Below are 19,075 nucleotides of genomic sequence, written 5' to 3'. Positions count from 1 at the left end.
ACATCCATTGTTGTTGCATCCGAGTGGATATGTTCTTTTTGTGTCACATTACATCCATTGCTGCTGCATCCCAATAGATATGTCCTTTTTGTGTCACATTACATCCAATACTGCTGCATCCCAGTAGATATGTGTTTTTGTGTCACATTACATCCATTGATTCTACATCCCAGTGGATATGTTCTTATTGTGTCACATTACATCCATTGCTGTTGCATCCCAGTAGATATGTACTTTTTGTGTCACATTTCATCCATTGCTGCTGCATCCTAGTAGATATGTTTTTTGTCACATTACATCCATTGATGCTGCATCCCAGTAGATATGTTCTTTTTGTGTCACATTACATCCATTGCTGTTGCATCCCAGTGGATATGTGGATATGTTCTTCTTGTGTCACATTACATCCATTGCTGCTGCATCCCATTAGATATGTTATTTTTGTGTCACATTACATCCACTGCTGCTGCATCCCAGTAGATATGTTCTTTTTGTGTCACATTAAATTTATTGATGCTGCATCCCAGTAGATATGTTCTTTTTGTGTCGCATTAAATCCATTGTTGTGCATCCCAGTAGATATGTTCTGTTTGTGTCACATTACATCTATTGTTATGCATCCCAGTGTACATGTTGTTACTTTGCCACAGTTTATACATTGTTACTGTGTCACAGCATACACATTGTTCCTTTTGTCCCAATACATACATTGCTGTTGTTTCTTAGCATTAAAATTGTCACAATATATCCATTGTATACTAAAATATCGTTATACAGTGTTTCTGTGTCCCCTTATACCCATTGTTGCTGCATTTTGTCATACATTGTTGCTGTGTCCAGTCATAGCTATTGTTGCTACAACTGAGTTTATTTATTGTTGCTGTGTCAAAGCTTTTCGACAGTTTATCATTTGTTGTGTTATATTGTATACAATGTTGCTTTATCGCAGAATAATCATTGATGCTGTGGTTCACTGTGTACTTGTTACTTTGTCCCAGTATAACCAGATTGCTATTTCAAAGTTGCTGTGTCACAATATACCCATTGCCACTATATTACTGTAAACACATTGCTTCTATACCACACTTTATAGATAACTGTGTAACTGTGTTGCAATATATCCATTGCTGCTATGTTGCAACATATCAGTCACTGTTGTGTTTCATTATATCCATTGCTGCTATGTTGCAATACATCCATTACAGTTGTGTTGTAATATATCTATTACTGTTGTGTTGCAATATATCCATTGCTGTTGTTATGCAGTATATCTACATTGCTGCTGTGTTGCAATGTATCCATTACTGTTGAGTTGTAATATCTCCATTTCTGCTGTGTTGCAATATATCCATAAGTGTTGTGTGGCAATAATTTTTCCATTGCTGTTGTATTGCAATATGTCCATTACTGCTGTGTTGCAATATATCCATTGCGGCTGTGTTGCAATATATCCATAAATGTTGTGTTGCAATAATTTTTAAATTGCTGTTGTATTGTAATATATCCATTGCTGTGGTGTTGCAATATGTCCATTGTTGTTGTTTTGTAATATATTCATTGTTGTTGTTTTGTAATATATCCATTGCTGCTGTGTTGCAATTTATCCATAAATGTTGTGTTGCAATATTTTTTCCATTGTTGTTGTACTGCAGCATATCAATTGCTGCTGTGTTGCAATATATCCACTGCTTCTGTCTTGCAATATACCCATTACTGTTGTGTTGCAATATATCCATTGCTGTTGTGTTGCAATGTAGTCATTACTGTTGTGTTTAAATTATCCATTAATGTTGTGTTGCAATTTATCCATTGATGTTGTATTGCAATGTATCTTGCTGTGTTGTAATATATCCATTGCTGCTGTGTTGCAATATATCCATTGCTGTTATGTTGCAATATATTCTTTGCTCCTGTGTTGCAGTATATCCATTGCTGCTGTGTTGCAGTATATCTATCGCTGCTGTGTTGCAGTTTATCTATTACCGTTGCTGTTTTGCTGCAATATATCATATGCTGCAATGTTGCAATATATCCATTGCTGCCATGTTGCAATACATCCATTACTGTTGTGTTGTAATATATCTATTGCTGTTGTGTTACAATATATCCATTGCTGTTTTTTTGCAATATATCCAATTATCCATTACTACTGTGTTGCAATATATCCATAAATGTTGTGTTGCAATAGTTTTCCATTGCTGTTGTCTTGCAATACATCCGCTGCTTCTGTCTTGCAATTTACCCATCACTGTTGTGTTGCAATATATTCATTGCTGTTGTGTTGCAATATATCCATAAGTATTGTGTGGCAATATTTTTCCATTGCTGTTGTATTGCAGTATATCCATTACTGTTGTGTTACAGTGTATCTGTTGCTGTTGTGTTGCAATATATCATATGCTGTTGTGTTGCAATATACCATATGCTGCTGTGTTGCAATATATCATATGCTGTTGTGTTGCAATATATCATATGCTGTTGTGTTGCAATATATCCATCGTTGCCATGTTGTAGTATATCCCTTGCGTCGCTGCTTGCCGCAATTTTATTCATGGTTAAAGTATATGGGTGCACTTGTTGGATTCTGTATTCTGTTTCGTTGCGTGACAGTTTGTTCATTATAGCGGCTTCACAGGACTGACAGTATTATCGTTGTTGTTTTGTCTATTCACACTTTGTCATCTGTGTCACTGTCGGCCCTATTTTTTGTTGTTTCAAGTACATCCGTTCACTTTTTAAAAGTACATTAACATCCAACAGGGTGGCCAACACACGTGACTTTTGGATACCGTACAAACAGAGCGAAAATGTGTAGGCCCTACGTACTATCATTTGGTCTACGTGTTTGAGAAAAGTACTGAGAAATGATGGCAGACGCTTTGTGCTTGGGAAGAAATCATTTCGCTGTCTTCGGCGTTTTTTATCGTATGACCGTTAAAAATAAGGAAAAAGTAGGCAGAATGTTACCCGAGTCGGGACGTTTTCTCCATATGTACGGTATCCAAAACTCCACGTGCGCAACACAATTTTCGAAGCAAATGCCCTGCTTGCAATGTATAAAATTACGCCAGTGTTATTAGATTTTGTAGAAAAGATGTCGACACGAAAAAGCCATGATTTGACAAAACACGTCCCCAAGCTAATAAATTGTGTGCTTGATTTCCAGTGAATATCAGGATAATTATTACATACAAAAACATCCTTACGTTTAGACCTCACCGTGAGTCACACTCGGATATTGGTGCTATTTCATACCTGGTGCCCGGATAATTTCGACAAAAATATGTAGACACCTGGCAGGGAGGCAAATGTTACATTTAGTTAATAAAGGAACTTCATACGACAGAAATGCTTAATTCAGTCTGCAGTTAGTGTCAGTGATGATCCACGTAAGTTTTAAGAAAGCATATTCATAGTATTGTCATTAATCAAAATAGACGACTTTTACACGGTGCAGTAATTCCATGCCAAATATTCATGGGGAATTTCTAGTTGGGAGATGAATCCCCGTGCGAATTTAGAAAATAGTACACACGGCAGCAAAATACGATTTGATGAATGTCGGGAAAATATCGCTGACGAACTTTGATGTACTGTTCGTTAGACAGAATTGCCATTTTTGCTTGTTAATGGGCATAAAAATGTTAGAATTTTGAAAATTCCAGTTAGAAACATAATAATTATAAATATTATAATTATAACAATAATATCTTTTATTTCCTCCAATTCTGAAGAACATAACATATATACATTGTAAATGTAAAACAAGAGCAACAGGTTGGAAACAGTTTTTGACATGTGATGTATTCTCGCTGGATTGTATATCCATTACTGCTGTGTTGTAATATATCCATTGTTGTTGTGTTGCAATATATTCATTGCTTCTGTATTGCAATTTCTTCATTGCTGCTGTGTTGCAGTATATCCATTACTGTTGTGTAGCAGTATATCTGTTGCTGTTGTGTCGGAATATATTCATTGCTTCTGTGTTGCAATATATCCATTGTTGCTGTGTTCTAGTATATCCGTTACGTATGTATTGCAGTATATCTGTTGCAGTTGTGTTGCGATATATCATATGGTGGTGTTTTACCTCACCTGTCACGTAGTGACAGGGCGCATTTTGTCCGTCGTCCGTCCGTCCGTCGTCCTTCCGTTCACAATTTCTTGTGAACATGATAGAGACCACATTTTGCTATAAATTTTAATCAGATGTGCACACAACATGTATTGGCATATTATCTCGGTTCCTTTCGAACACTGGCAAGATCCCAACATGGGTTCTTGAGTTATGGCCCCTTAAAGGGCCATAATTGGCTATTTTGGCTTGTAAACACAATAGAGACCTTATTTTGCATAGATTTTAATCAAACTCGCACACAACTTGTATTGGCATAATATCCCGGTTCCTTTCGAAAACTGGTCAGATCCCATCATGGGTTCTAGAGTTATGGCCCCTTAAAGGGCAAAATTTGCTATTTTGGCTTTTGCAGCAATATAGAGATTTCATTTATGGTTTGATTTGATGCAAACTTGCAACAATATATCTTGGATTCCATGATGAATCCGTCAGATCCAATAATAGGTTCCGGAGTTAGGGCTCCCGATTGACCCCTAAAGAGGCAAAAGTTGTTAATATTTACATTGTGAACACGATAGAAGTGACATTTTACATTCAGTTTTATCCACGCTTACACACAATTTAAGTCACAACAAGATCTCGGTTCCTTTCGAAAAACCGGCTTGATTCCATTATGGGTTCTAGAGTTACTGCCCACATTATAACTCTATCTTCATGAAACTTGGTCAAAATTTTTATCTTGATGATTCCTAGGCCAAGTTCGAAACTGGGCCATGTGGGGGTCAAAAACAGATCACCCGCTCAAATCAATGAAAAAGCTTATTAACACTCTTGAGGCCACATCTATGACCCTATCTTCATGAAACGTGGTCAAAATGTTTATCTTAATGATTCCCATGCCAAGTTCGAAACTGGGTCATGTGGGGTCAAAAACTAGGTCACCATTCAAATCAAAGGAAAAGCTTGTTAACACTGTAGATGCCACATTTATGACCATATCTTCATGAAACTTCGTCAGTATGTTTATCTTGATGATTCCAAGGCCAAGTTTAACAGGTTTAACACACGACCCTCTTGTTTAATATATCTATTGTTTTCATCCCTTGCGTCGCTGCTAATCACTGGGTTATAGCAGCGGTTTTATTCACGGTTATAGTTTATAAGCGCTTACGATTTTGTTGTGACAATGAGAACGTATTTTATACGAGAATCATGTGCACTATATACATTTATACATAGAATTGTCTACTAAGTATACAAAAGAAAATGTTAAATTTTCATATCTGCTAATCTTGCCATGCATGTTATGTTCATCACTTTGTAAGACATGCTGATGAATCTTATTTAATTAATTGCATCAGAAAACTTCTTCTTCTTCATGTATAACTGCTCCAAGCTCCGGATGTGGTTTATTTACACTTTAAAACTTGAAAATAGATAACAATCTAGTATTTCTCTTCAAGAAAACAATTTACAGCAGACGGTTAATTTTTACATTGTTCCATAAATCATAAATTGATGCGCACAATAATAATTACAATATGCTCGCTTTCGCATGCACGTGCTTTTTCTGTAAGTGATTTTTTTGGCAAATGCAAATAAATCATTATAGAGAAACATGAAACAAAAAGTAAAACTTCTATAAATAAATTGTTCCTTATTATTTCATTATTTATTCTTTTAAGTACACGTTGCATTCACCATCATATGAGCCGCACCATGAAAAAAAACAACATAGTGGGTTTGCGACCAGCATGGATCCAGACCAACCTGCGCATCCGCGCAGTCTGGTCAGGATCCATGCTGTTCACTAACACTTTCTCAAATTCCAGTAGGCATTAAAAGCGAACAGCATGGATCCTGACCAGACTGCGCGGATGTGCAGGCTGGTCTGGATCCATGCTGGTCGCAAACCCACTATGTTGGTTTTCTCATGGCGCGGCTCAATTATAATAAAAATAATAATGTTCATTCATTATTAATCACTGGCTGCATTAAACTTCCTCGTCGTCTTTTAATATTTTTTTTCTGAAAAGATCTCCTTGTCTGTCTGTCCGTCCGTCCGCCTGACTTCCTTATTTTCTTTACATTGACCCCGTTAAAGTCTTTTGCAGAACAGATAACAAATGGTGTATACATCATCATGTACATTTGTTTTGTTGGGTTTTAAGTCGCATAGTCCCAGCCGTTTTAGATCATATTTCACGGCTTTCTAGCTTTTGATTGTGAAAAGACCATAGGCGCCCTTCTATTAATATTTTCGAGCGAGCACCTGATAGAACTACCGACCTTCCCGGCTCTCACGAAATAACTCCCGGCTTCCCTTAGTTTGTCACCGAACGCATCTGCGTAGATTCCATTAGGTAAATGTAAGACCAAATCTTATTGGCTGACATTTATGTTCTCAATCCGGTCCGCGCACCATGCATTTTTGAGCAAGCTTGAAACCAGACTACGGTTGTTATCCTTAAAAAAATGCGAGAAGCGCATGGAGAGGAGAAGAAGTCAAAGAAGGAAGATAGCTTGTTGTATTGTGTATCGATTGATCCTTAACAGAGCGGAAACGATAGAGGCAGGCAAAAAATACAGAGACCAGAGAAAGAGATGTGTGGAGTGTTCGAACGTAAGTGACGTGCTTGTTCTAAAAATATAGTCTGGCTACCGACTAGATAATCCTTTTTATTTTTTTAGTCATTTTTTCTTATATATTATGACCGATCTTTCTTGGCTTTGATTATCTATGTTTTGGGGAAAAAAGATACATAATTATACAAAATTTGAATAGCCACAGGAGTTATCTCCTGTGAACAAAACCAGACTAAAACTGCAAAAAAGTACCACTAGGTGAACAATGTTAACAACTTTCTAGCTATCGATTAAGAATATTACTTTTTCCAGTTGTGAAGGTACAGTTTATTGCTATTTTATTATACTATAAAAGGGTGCAACACTTAATTTCTTTTATCAAAAAAAGAAAAAGAAAAACACCCTTTCAACTAGTACTGTTTATGATTTACCTGGGAAATGTTAAACGTAGATTATCTACCAAGATAATTTCTCTAAAATAAATCTATCTGTCATGAATATTGCGTAAATTTTCGTATAACGAGAGTTTTTACTTAAAAATATTATTTGTTTGAGATTTGTATTGGAGAAATATTTCACGAGTCGGAAAATTACCCTATCCTTGTGGCACATAAATAAACCATAATTATACATTCTTGATTGAATTAATTGAATAGTTTGAATTCTTACTCACTAATACCAAGCCCTTGGGAGTTTGTTAATCTGAACCGCAACAAGTATGCATTTCACATATTAGTTTTACCGCCAAAGACAGCAGTACGTAAAGCTAGACAGACAGACAGACAGACAGAGAGACTGGGACTCTGACACTTCGTTCTCACCGTACATAATGATATATGAGAAGAAGGTACTGGAGGTCAGTGTTTTAAAATCACACAGACAGACAGACCGACAGAATGAGAATTTTGACACGTCATTTTTACCGTACATGTGTGAGAAGAAGTTACTTAAAATATTATTCTTAAATAGAATGTGGACAGCATGTGACACACAGTGTTGACAGTAAATAAGTTTTCGCCGTTTCAGAAAACAAAATGTTTCCTTTGAAGTAAACTCGGCTGAAAAGCATCATCAAACCCAGAAATAAATTAAGAATATCGCTCACAGACCCAGAAAAATTATATTTTCTTGCTTTACCCGAATGACTAATTTTTATATATATATATAAAAAAGAACTTCAACAAGCTGAACTTAGTTCATTCCACTTTTTTATACTTATTTAATTTATTTCAATTGATATAGATGAGCAGTTAACATTTAATCAAACGAAACCTGTACAGAATTAGTGTTGCAACGTCTATATTCGTATTCATTTAATAAGAGGATATACGCGAAACAAAAATGAAATAAAATGATAATAAAATGAATTAAATCTAAGAACATTATATCTAGCCTGATGAGATATAAATACCGCTTGCAATACCTGAAATTAATTAACAAAACAAAAAAGTTAAAATTTCTTATATCTGTTTTTATTAGACAGAAATTGTGTTAGACCCGTCCTCAAGATTTAGAGCGAGTTCAGTCCATGGACTAGGGTAACTCTAGACCTATCTTCCTTGCTCTGAGGATCCTATGAGCTGGACTCTGAGGATCCTATCTTCCTTGATAGAACAGCGGGACTATGACTCTGAGGATCCTATCTTCATTGATAGAAGAGCGAGACTCTGAGGATTCCATCATCCTTGATAGAACAGCGGGACTATGACTCTGAGGATCCTATCTTCCTTGATAGAAGAGCGGAACTCTAAGGATCATAAGAGCAGGACTCTGTGGATCCTATCTTCCTTGATAGAAGAGCGGGACTCTGAGAGTCCTATCTTCCTTGATAGAAGAGCGGAACTCTGTGGATCATAAGAGCGGGACTCTGTGGATCCTATCTTCCTTGATAGAAGAGCGGGACTCTGTGGATCCTATCTTCCTTGACAGAAGAGCGTGACTCTGTGGATCCTATCTTCCTTGATAGAAGAGCGGGACTCTGAGGATCCCATCTTCCTTGATAGAAGAGCAGGACTCTGTGGATCCTATCTTCCTTAATAGAAGAGCGGGACTCTGTGGATCCTATCTTCCTTGATAGAAGAGCGGGACTCTTGAGGATCCCATCTTCCTTGATAGAAGAGCGGGACTCTGTGGATCCTATCTTCCCTGATAGAAGAGCGGGACTCTGAGGTAAGGTTGACTGATTTCCGGTTTGTAATGGTCATACGGAATGAGTAGGGCAAACAGAAATTTTACTTATTTGCCAGACTGTGATTGGTCGGTTACTCTAGAGGACGGGGTTATTTATATTAGCGTGACAGCTACCTTACCCTGAATTCTAGGTACAGCACGAGCAAGCATATTGTTCAATACAGCCCGAACCACAGCTAGATACAGTTTTCGATGGTTTAATAATACTTTTAATGTTGAACTTCTCGAGTTTTCGAGACACTTAAACTGAAAAAAAAAATAATGAGGCGAAAGTCCACAGAACAAAGCAATTTTTCACCGAAATCTTTATAGAAACGTCCCCTTTAACATAATAGATAACATCGAAAGGCCAGAATTGTACTTTTTTCTTTCTCGTAAAATATCAATCTGATGCCAGATTAGGGGATAAACAGATAAAAATCGTCGACAGATGTTCGCCAAGACAAGCTTAAAGTTCATGTTAATACACGTGTGTGGTACTAGCCCATGTTTAGGTGCCAGTTCGTCTGATCGGTATATCAGCCAAATGGATAATTTACTTATTATAAAATTTAATAAATCCTCCAGTTATGATGGTTTATAAATACTAAAAATAAACAAACTCCTTAATATAGTTTCGAGTGTGTGACGGGATAATCTAAGTGTCATGGATAATTCAGCAGAATAGTATACATGATTACACTGTCTTACTAGGTCATCAATTACAAGTTTATCATCACTGGCTTTGCTTTAATAATCATCATCAACATCACCATCAGCAATTGCTGCAACAACATCACCAACAAAATCATTATCATCATCATCAGTTTTAAAGTAATCATCATTTAACATCCTCATCATCGTCATTAGTATCATCATCAGTCAACAACACTTATCATTTTCTTCATCATTATCGTTACTATGACGATAATCATCATTTACATTCTTCATTGATATGTGATCGAAGTTACTGTTATACGAATATTGTATCGTCATCACCATCATCAGATTCACCGTTATCATCATAATAGTCGACATCATCATCATCATTATCATTATCATCATCATAATCGTCGTCTGCAGCAGCAGCAGCACTACCACCACCACCATCATCATCATCATCGTCGTCGTCGTCGTCAATATTTCCTGTATTATCATCTTCTTTCTGGTCACTGGCAATAACAGCAACCATTACTTCTTTTTAAGAGGATATTACTATATTTTAATACACGCAAAGACTTAAAAACGCCTCATCCATATACATGTTAAGTTTTAAATTCTTGCGACATGTGTAGCAAAAACTTGAAAATTCGGTTTTATTGACCAAAACATAATAATAAAAAGCGTCATAATTATTTTATGACTTTTATTTTATTTTAGGTTTTTTTTTCATTAAATCAGTACAGACTTTTATTCGTCTCGAAAGTAGGCGTTTCTCAAAATCTTTTATTAAACTATTAAACACCATCCAGTTATTTCAGTATCGGAGAGTCGCCAAAATTATACTGGATAGGCTGCAGATCTAGGACTCTACGTTTGACACCACCGTGCGAACGTTTACAATTACGTCAGTGTCACCTACGTTGGCGTTATTATTTTCTATTATTTTTATTATATTTGTTGTTAGAAATAGTTTTCCTTTTTTTAGACCTACTGACCTAGTTTTTGACCGCAGTTAACCCAGTTTCGAACTTGATTTAGATATCATCAAGATGAACATGTAGAATATTGCCTCTAGAGAGGTCACAAGGTTTTTCTTTTATTTGATCTAATGGCCTAGTTTTTAATGACACGTGATTCAGTTTCGAACTTGAACTAGATATCATCAAGGTGAACATTCTGACTAATTTTCATGAAGATCCATTGAAAAGTATGGCCTCTAGAGAGGTTACAAGTTTTTTTGTATTTTTAGACCTACTGACCTAGTTTTTGACCGCACATGACCCAGTTTCAAACTTGATCTAGATACCATCAAGGTAAACATTCTGACCAATTTTCATGAAGATCCATTGAAATATTTGGCCTCTAGAGAAGTCACAAGGTTTCTCTATTTTTAGACCTACTGACCTAGTTTTGGACCGTACTTGACCCACTTTCAGACTTAACCCAGATATCAAGATGAACATTCTGACCAACTTTCATAAAGATCCCATGAAAAATGTGACCTCTAGAGTGGTCACAAGCAAAAGTTTACGCATGCACGCACGCACGGGCGCACGGACGACGCGCGATCACAAAAGCTCACGTTGTCACTTTGTGACAGGTGAGCTAAAAAAAAAAAGGGGTGTTAACTTCAATATAAGAAAACTACAGTTCCTTAAATACAACTCGGTGAATTTCTCCTTTTCGCTTCTTTCAATGTCCCTTTCCGAGACATAAAATTATTACGCCGCATGCGAAAGTACCGATTTCGGTAGAATGCATGCGAGTGAAAGAAAACACGATGCTATTGAGAAAGGACACGAGGAAAGGAAGAAAGATTAGCACTATTTATATTTGGACTACTTGTGACCTGCAGAGGTTTATATTTGATTTGGTAGTGACCAGCCTGTAACGACATAAGCGGATATTCAATATTCGTTTCTGACGACGACAAACGCATCTCTACGTATCTGATAAAACTAAGTCGAATATGAGTTTCACGAGTGGTAGTCCCGTTTCTTTTAGCACCGAGTATTACTACTTCAGTACCCAGATTTCATAAATATAATTGAGCCGCACCATGAGAAAACCAATTGACATAGTGCATTTGCGACCAGCATGGATCCAGACCAGCCTGCGCATCCGCGCAGTCTGGTCAGAATCCATGCTGTTCGCTAATGGTTTCTCTAATTGCAATAGGCTTTGAAAGCGAACAGCATGGATCCTGACCAGACTGCGCGGATGCGCAGGCTGGTCTGGATCCATGCTGGTCGCGAATGCACTATGTTGGTTTTCTCATGGCGCGGCTCAATTATGCATTACGAAAGTATTCTTGGATCAAATTTTCAAAATCCATAGATAGGTCGTTTTTAAAGTCCTTGGGTATGTATATAATGTGTGGTTTTATTGAAAACTGATGAAATAATTGGAACGCAACTACATTATTGCCATGGTAACAATGATTTTATTGATAATTTACAGAAATAATGACAAAATATGAAAATCTACACATTTTAACAAACAATAAAAATTCTTAACAAAACACAATGGTGAAAACAGAACGTAACTATTTTGTGTTGATACGCTCATGGTATGTATAGTTCAATGGAAAATAAAAACTACTTTATTAAACATGAAAAATAGACATGTTTCACGTAAAGAAACAACAGTTAGATTACTTTTTTCCATTCTAACGATGAAATGTTGTGTCAAGTAGGGTCTTAATTTCGATCGTTTGGGCGAATTCCTATTATTTTCTATAATTTTATTCTAATTTCCTGCAAATGAGTTAAGTGAAACTGTATGGTAATAAAGGCTGTGTTTTTTTTTTGTACTAAACCTGCTTTTAATACACAAGGTCGCTGAATGAATATTTAACAACAGTTTTTATGTTGAACGCCAGTCAAATAATCACTATAATATATAATAATCAAAGTATGCTTTATACGACGTATTTTATTACGAAAGAGTAAATATTTATATACGAAACACTAACACAGAAAAATTTCCTTGTAGTCCCCTTTTCGCACATGTACATATTAACTTCCCTACGATAAAAACTGTTTTCAAATTACTTTACAATGTATTCTATCTCACTTTTACAGGCAAAATGTAAATGTTTGGGGATCCCCAAACTATAGGATAAATATGACGCTGGACAATGAAACATACATGTAAAACTCTTTCACATGATGCTTCTTTTAAACGGAACATTTGCTGACGTTATTTTCCGTCAGTTTAAGGTAACGGACCGGTAATAAAACTCGACAATTTCCGCGTGATTGCATATTCTCGTAATGCAATTCAACATTATGGGTAAGTTCACGTGGAAGCTCTAGGGTAGAGTAGAGACCGACTCTATACTCGATAACCCATTTGAACGGTATAAGTTAGTACACCAATCATACCTTCCCTGTTGAAGAGCTGAACTCTGCAAACACCACGGCGTGGTAGCGTTTACTGGCTCCTTGCTTTTCATCACAGCGTTCAATGTGCAGGGAAAAAAAGTTTTACATATTTCCAGGGCCCAACTTTTGATTGGTCGGTTACTTTACTGGTGGGAGTAGGTATAATTTACACAACAGCCTACACTTCTCTAGAACTTCCATGTGAACATCCCCGATAGCTCATTGCACACATAGCTTTTGTACATTAACGGAAAATTCCGGAAAATTCCGAAGTCACACACGGAGAATACGTAACTTGGCGACTGTCATTTCGGGTCCGCTACATTAACTGATACATGAACAAGTTATTGACCTAATCAAAAGCACACACTGAAACAAAAAACGTCATTACTTTTAAATGTGAAATAACTCTCATATCAGTATTTAAATGGTTTATTTACAGTATGACGTAATATATAAATAATCTTTAAGAGTAGCTACAAAATTTTATCATATTTACATCATTTTTTTTAAATTACACACAAATATAATTATATAAATAATAATTTTCGCGTCACAGTATCATTATAATAACATATGTTTCAGGTGGAAAATTTTTTTACATCAGCAATTTGTTGTTTTGGAGTGTTATTTTTAATATGCAAACAAAAATGAAGCCGACTTTTTGCTCTTAAATATAAATACATTCAACACGGTTGAAAAGAGCCCGGATCGCTTAGTTCTTGCCAATGAGTTGACTTGCACTGAGAGCAAAACTAGCCAGACACTGTGACGTAAAATTAGTATTTCGTCGGTAAATTTAAATACCGTACTGACCTATGTATGATATGGATTCAATATAAATGATTAAGATATAATAACCTTCTTTATTGAAAACATTAGCAATTAAGTGCGCTGCTGTCATCACGTGGTCTTTATAATCATAATCACGTTATATATAAAGATTACCACATGTTTTGTCCCGCAAGGGACACCATAGTCGTGCTGCATTAAAATATCTCTTAAAGTCTAATGCAGTAACCATGTTATAATTCACATGTTTCAGGTTCTTACTTTCCCATACCAACTTACGTTTACTTTCGAAACAAAACAAAAAAATGAAAGTGTTTTTGCAGACGAAACTCAGTCCAGTGTAAGTTGTATTCACGATGTAGTCCTATTTTTGGCAATTTTCGTCCATTTTGGACAACAATCTGAATCCCTTTACTCAGAGTCTGACAAAGGTCTTTATAGTATGAATTATCAACGTTTATTGTCTAAAGATTTCATTTTATAACAACTTCCTCTCCTGTGTCATTTCTTTAACACAGTTCGTCTGCTCTACCCGTGGTACATGAAAGTATGAACATATTAATAGATTCACATTGTATTGTGCTGACGTGCAACACAGTGTCTAAAGCTATCTATCACAAAATAACATAAAAACCAAGGGACCTACACTTTATCCCTGCTTCACACCGTAATAGTATGTCTAGTTATCAGGAATCGAAACTCAGCTTTTTCGCAAAAGCCTTGAACAAAACTGATTGTTTATCCATGACAAATGCATCTTGTTTTGTTTGTTTAAAGCTATTTGATAAACTGTTGTTTCAGTCCTTTCAAAAGTTTTCATCCAAGACTGTGTATAAGTTGTACTGCCATACATATACTAGTAGACAGTTAGAAAGTATTCAATACCAAGATTTTGCAAATTATCAAATCGAAACCAGATGGCTTCCTCATGACAGAGTATGAAGCAAACTGTTTTTCTGCTGGCTGAAAGATTTACCCTGATCTAAAATAGAAAACAGTTTTCTAGAATATGACTCTGGCCTTTTAGCCAGTTCGGAATATCTCTTTTGATGCCTACTGCTTAAATTTCTCCTATTCCTTTCCTTCTCCAATCGACGCTTTTCCTTGAGTTTTCGCTTCCTCCTTTTTCTCTCACGTTTTGTTTCTTTTTCAAGTTTCTCATCCTCATCTACTGCCTCAATTTCGTTACTTATTATATTCTTTGTTTCCTCTACAACCTGATTTGTGTCTTCTGTAACTACATTGTTTTTATCAGAAGATATGTCATTCTTATCTTCTGTACTATCAGTCTTCTTCTTTTTCTTGTTTTTTCTACTCTTTCGATCTTTTTTGTCTTTTCTACATTTCTTTCCCCTTTCTCTCCTTTTCTTACATCTACGTTTCCGCTTTTTTAGTTTCCTTCTTTCGCGTCGCTTCCTTTCTTTCTCTTTCTCTTTGTCTAGCCTTCTCCTCGTTCTAGTTATCGCCTCATCGGCGCGAATTCTGTTTGTTCTATGTCGCACTAGTTCATACCTGTTTAAGTTATCTGTTGGTTCCATTACCGAGTTTAATGCCTCATACTTTTTCGTCTTTGGCGGTTCGTATATAGGCGCAGTTATGATTGAGGGTTGTGCTAAAGCAGAATTGCCACCTCCTTCGTATAACCGTATAGAAGGAGTTGCAATACAAGTTTGCTCACAGTCTTTTTTACTCATAAAGTTATTTCCGTTACCCTCACAACCGCCATACTGGAAATGACTGCACTCTTGTGCATGAATGTTGTAATACCATCGAATATAACGAGCATGGCATCTTCCGGTGTCGGGCGGAAGTTGGCAGATCATTTTGCGCACTGAAACGAGATGAAAAGAGATGTTTGAAAGAATAAAGAACACTTTGAATTTTACTTTGCATCTGGTCTGAAAATGCTACACACGAAATTATGGTATTTGTAAAATTCATATTAAGAAAAAAAATATAGACACCATAAAAGCAACTTTATAACTACGGGGCAAGTCTGTACGATCTGGTTGCTATCACCATGTCGTCTATTAGCTGAAGTGTGAACAAAATCGAATAGGACGTGTGTTGCTGTTTTAAATGCTTTTAATGAAAGTATTACCCTGGTATGTCACTCGCTTTTACTCTTATGTTTCTCATATTGCGTGCATGATTGTAATATCTTGCGGTACCAGCCCGACCCTCCTGATCGGTATGCAGATAGCAGTATTATAATTACTGTGATATAATATATTAGCATATAATTTGAAACATTTTGCAATGGGCTATAAAGGTATAAGAAAATTATAAGGTGACTTAAAGCAAACTAGCGTGCATAAGGGCAACACCAAAAAAAAAACAGCATGCTTTATTGCATATTATTCACTTCAAATGGGCGAATTTGAAAAAAAAAACGACTACCCAGTGAGCAGCCCGATATCGGATAGATGTCGGTAAGTGGCCGAAATAATTACAGAATGGTACGTCAAACTCGATATGCAAATATGAATCACGTTGTTAAATTTATTTATGTGTTCAAAAAAGAAAAGAGTGTTTATTTGCTTCTGCCACTCCCTAGCCGTTTATGCGTTTGTTTTCTTGAAAAATAAAAAAACGGTCCAATATAGGCCAGATGTCCGCTAACGTCGACATCTATCCGATTTATAAATAATGTTGGTCCAATGAACGTAAGGTATTTGTTTGCTAGCTGAAAAGTCTTATCAATATAATACTTTCTGCGGTTTCGTTTGTGTCGGAATGGCACGCATGTTGGCTGGTATATTACGGGCGATCGGAAAATATAATTATTTCTTATGTAACTAATAAACTAATTGTAGCTTTGGTTAGAGTGATCTACAGCATATGGAAAAGGTTTGGCAGATACCAGTTCTTTAAAATAGTTTTCTGAATATCTAACAGTCCACTATTTTGTCACATGTTCAATTGCGCAAATTCCCATTTGGAATTTTACCAAATTTAGTCTACAGTTCATTTATCAGGAATGAAACGTCCTTTCTAAAAGGAAATTAAACTGTTAGTAATTCGGTTATTAATAAAATCTAAAAGATTAAAAGATTATGGATTTAATTTCGCGACAGATTAAATAAAAGAAATCAATCCGATCTTAAAATTCCATAAATTTAATACATATTTTGACACTTATCATATATTATTTTACATATGACTTTTAAAATTAAATATTTTCGGGTGGGATATAACAATATTTTTAATTACATTGTTATGTAAGAAAGTGTGTTATAAAGTACAACAAATTCTTCAGAATAAATCAGAGATTTAAGTGCCTAAGTATTACCAAACACACCTATCTTTAGTTTGTTGTGGATGGCAGGATCATTTTTGTATGCATAGTATATATGTATATACAATTTATGTGTCTTAATGTGTATATCTTGACCAGTTAGTTGATGAAATTGTAATAGATTAAAGGCATTTTATTGACTGTAGTTGCAAGTTAGTGACCAAATGTTTTTATAATGCCTAAAAAATATCAGTGGTCAAAGGCATTTATAAAACGCGCAATCTTTAAATGACCAAAGTCATTTTTATGCTGTCAGTAGCATATGTAATGCTACCAATGGTAAAGTGGTCTAAGACATTCAGGTAAATCGCCAGAGGAATTTTATAATGCCTGTAAATGTACACAGGCATTTAAAGTGCCTACAATTATTACTGACCAATGGCATTTGCAATACCATAAATTGTAAATGGTCAACGGCATTTACAGCGCCTGAAAAGGTAAATTTATACACCGTTTATGAAGGACAGAAAGCATTTATTGCGCCTAAACTTGTAAGCGACAAAAAGAAAATTAAACACTTAAAACGTAACTGACATAAGTTACAGCTGATATTGTATATGAACAAGCCCCAAAAAGGGACTTATAATGATCGAAATTGTAAATGGTCAAAGGCATTCGTAATACATGTATAACTGAAGTTGTAAACGGCCAACATGCCAATGAATGAATGATGAGAATAAGGTGATTTTCGAAATCATCATGCTTTCATGCTACCAGTTTTGGAATGATTCATGCAAATTTGTTTACCTTAAAGTTTTTTCTAGCATATACTGACAAATTATGACTGACAATCAATGTGAATTTTGTCGAGTGTGTGTGTGTGTGTGTGTGTGTGTGTGTGTGTGTGTTGTGTGTTCGGGTTTAACGTCTTTTTCAACAATTTTTGTCGAAATTTCCGTAAAATCAACCAATAAATCAACCAACCAACCGATCAATCAACCTATCAATCAGCCAATCAATCAATCAAAAATGAGCTATGTTAATCAAGAAGCTAATGACGAAAATTTTTATTTGTTTTTTCCCAAAAATTGTTCCATTGATTTTTTATCCAACACAGAAAAAAAGTATTTAATATAAGAAACCCTCACACGAAGCATTGATTTAGCAAACAGTATATTGATACTATCGTAGTTTATGTATCGAAACAGAGTTTATAAGCCATAAATTTATTTCGAAAGTGTCATGGTGAGATAACAGTAACATACTCAACCCTAAGATAATGAAACGTAATGTTTAAGAATCAGACATAATGGAGCATCTAGATGCAATATTTTATGAATCTTTAGCAAAAAAAAAAAAAATAAAACGAGAGAAATGCAGGAATCGTTTTTACTCAAAACATTAATTTACTATCAGAACAAGCTTTATCTGACATCACGTTTTATTAGCAGTGTTATCAATGTAATCTCCGTAATGTTGCTGTGTACGCCGTAAACATACCTGGTGATGATAAAACGAATTTTTGTTAATCTAAGTATGCCTTGATTGCTGCTTACTGCTACTGATTCTGACTGAGAGATGCGGAAGCTGTGTATGCTAAGTGACATTTACGTCGCGATCACTGTCACAGTATTAATTGGGGTTATCTGTTATGTACACTAGGTAACGTAATATAGATTAGAATCTGTAACATACGTGACATTATGTAAAGACAAGAAAGAAACGTCTCTTCTTAATCTCGTCCGCGAGTCTTACGCATCTGCGTTAAGTTGTTAACGAAGTGTTTTCTATGCATTATACACACATAAAAGCCACTAATATTTAGTTCTGCATGTCTAAAATGAAACTATTTGCACAAACACTCTCAAACAATTAATATCTTATTGACAACATGTCTAGCACTACTGTTATGCTATTTTCTTATTATGAAAAAAAAACCGTTCTATTGCTAATTGGTGTTTCAGTTTTACAAAAATGATGATACATACTTTTGTATTGTATCACTTTTAATTCATTTTGCACATTTATCGTTCTTATGGTCGTTATCGCTCGTAAGGGTAAATCAGTTAGTTAACGCAGATGTTCTTTTGATTTTGGACATGAATAAAAAATATTTAATTGATTTACTTATTTATATGAGTACACTGTATAGAAACCGAT

The 19,075-nt window shown here is 35.5% G+C and overlaps 1 protein-coding gene across 2 annotated transcripts in view; it reads right to left on the bottom strand.

The window, feature by feature from the left end:
* Positions 1-12,298: 12,298 nt before the first annotated feature.
* Positions 12,299-19,075, bottom strand: part of LOC123559423 (histone-lysine N-methyltransferase, H3 lysine-79 specific-like) — a 41,623-nt gene continuing 34,846 nt past the window's right edge. For both annotated transcript variants that reach the window (XM_045351217.2, XM_045351218.2), the window contains one exon: positions 12,299-15,508. In XM_045351217.2, the coding sequence (XP_045207152.2) occupies positions 14,604-15,508 (905 nt within the window). In that variant the 3' untranslated portion in view covers positions 12,299-14,603. The remainder of the gene's footprint in view (positions 15,509-19,075) is intronic.

The sequence above is a fragment of the Mercenaria mercenaria genome, chromosome 10 (genome assembly GCF_021730395.1).
Source record: "Mercenaria mercenaria strain notata chromosome 10, MADL_Memer_1, whole genome shotgun sequence".
Classification (NCBI taxonomy): Eukaryota; Metazoa; Mollusca; class Bivalvia; order Venerida; family Veneridae; genus Mercenaria; species Mercenaria mercenaria.
The sequence above is the reverse complement of the archived record's forward strand: the minus strand, read 5'-3'. Positions and strand labels throughout refer to the sequence as shown.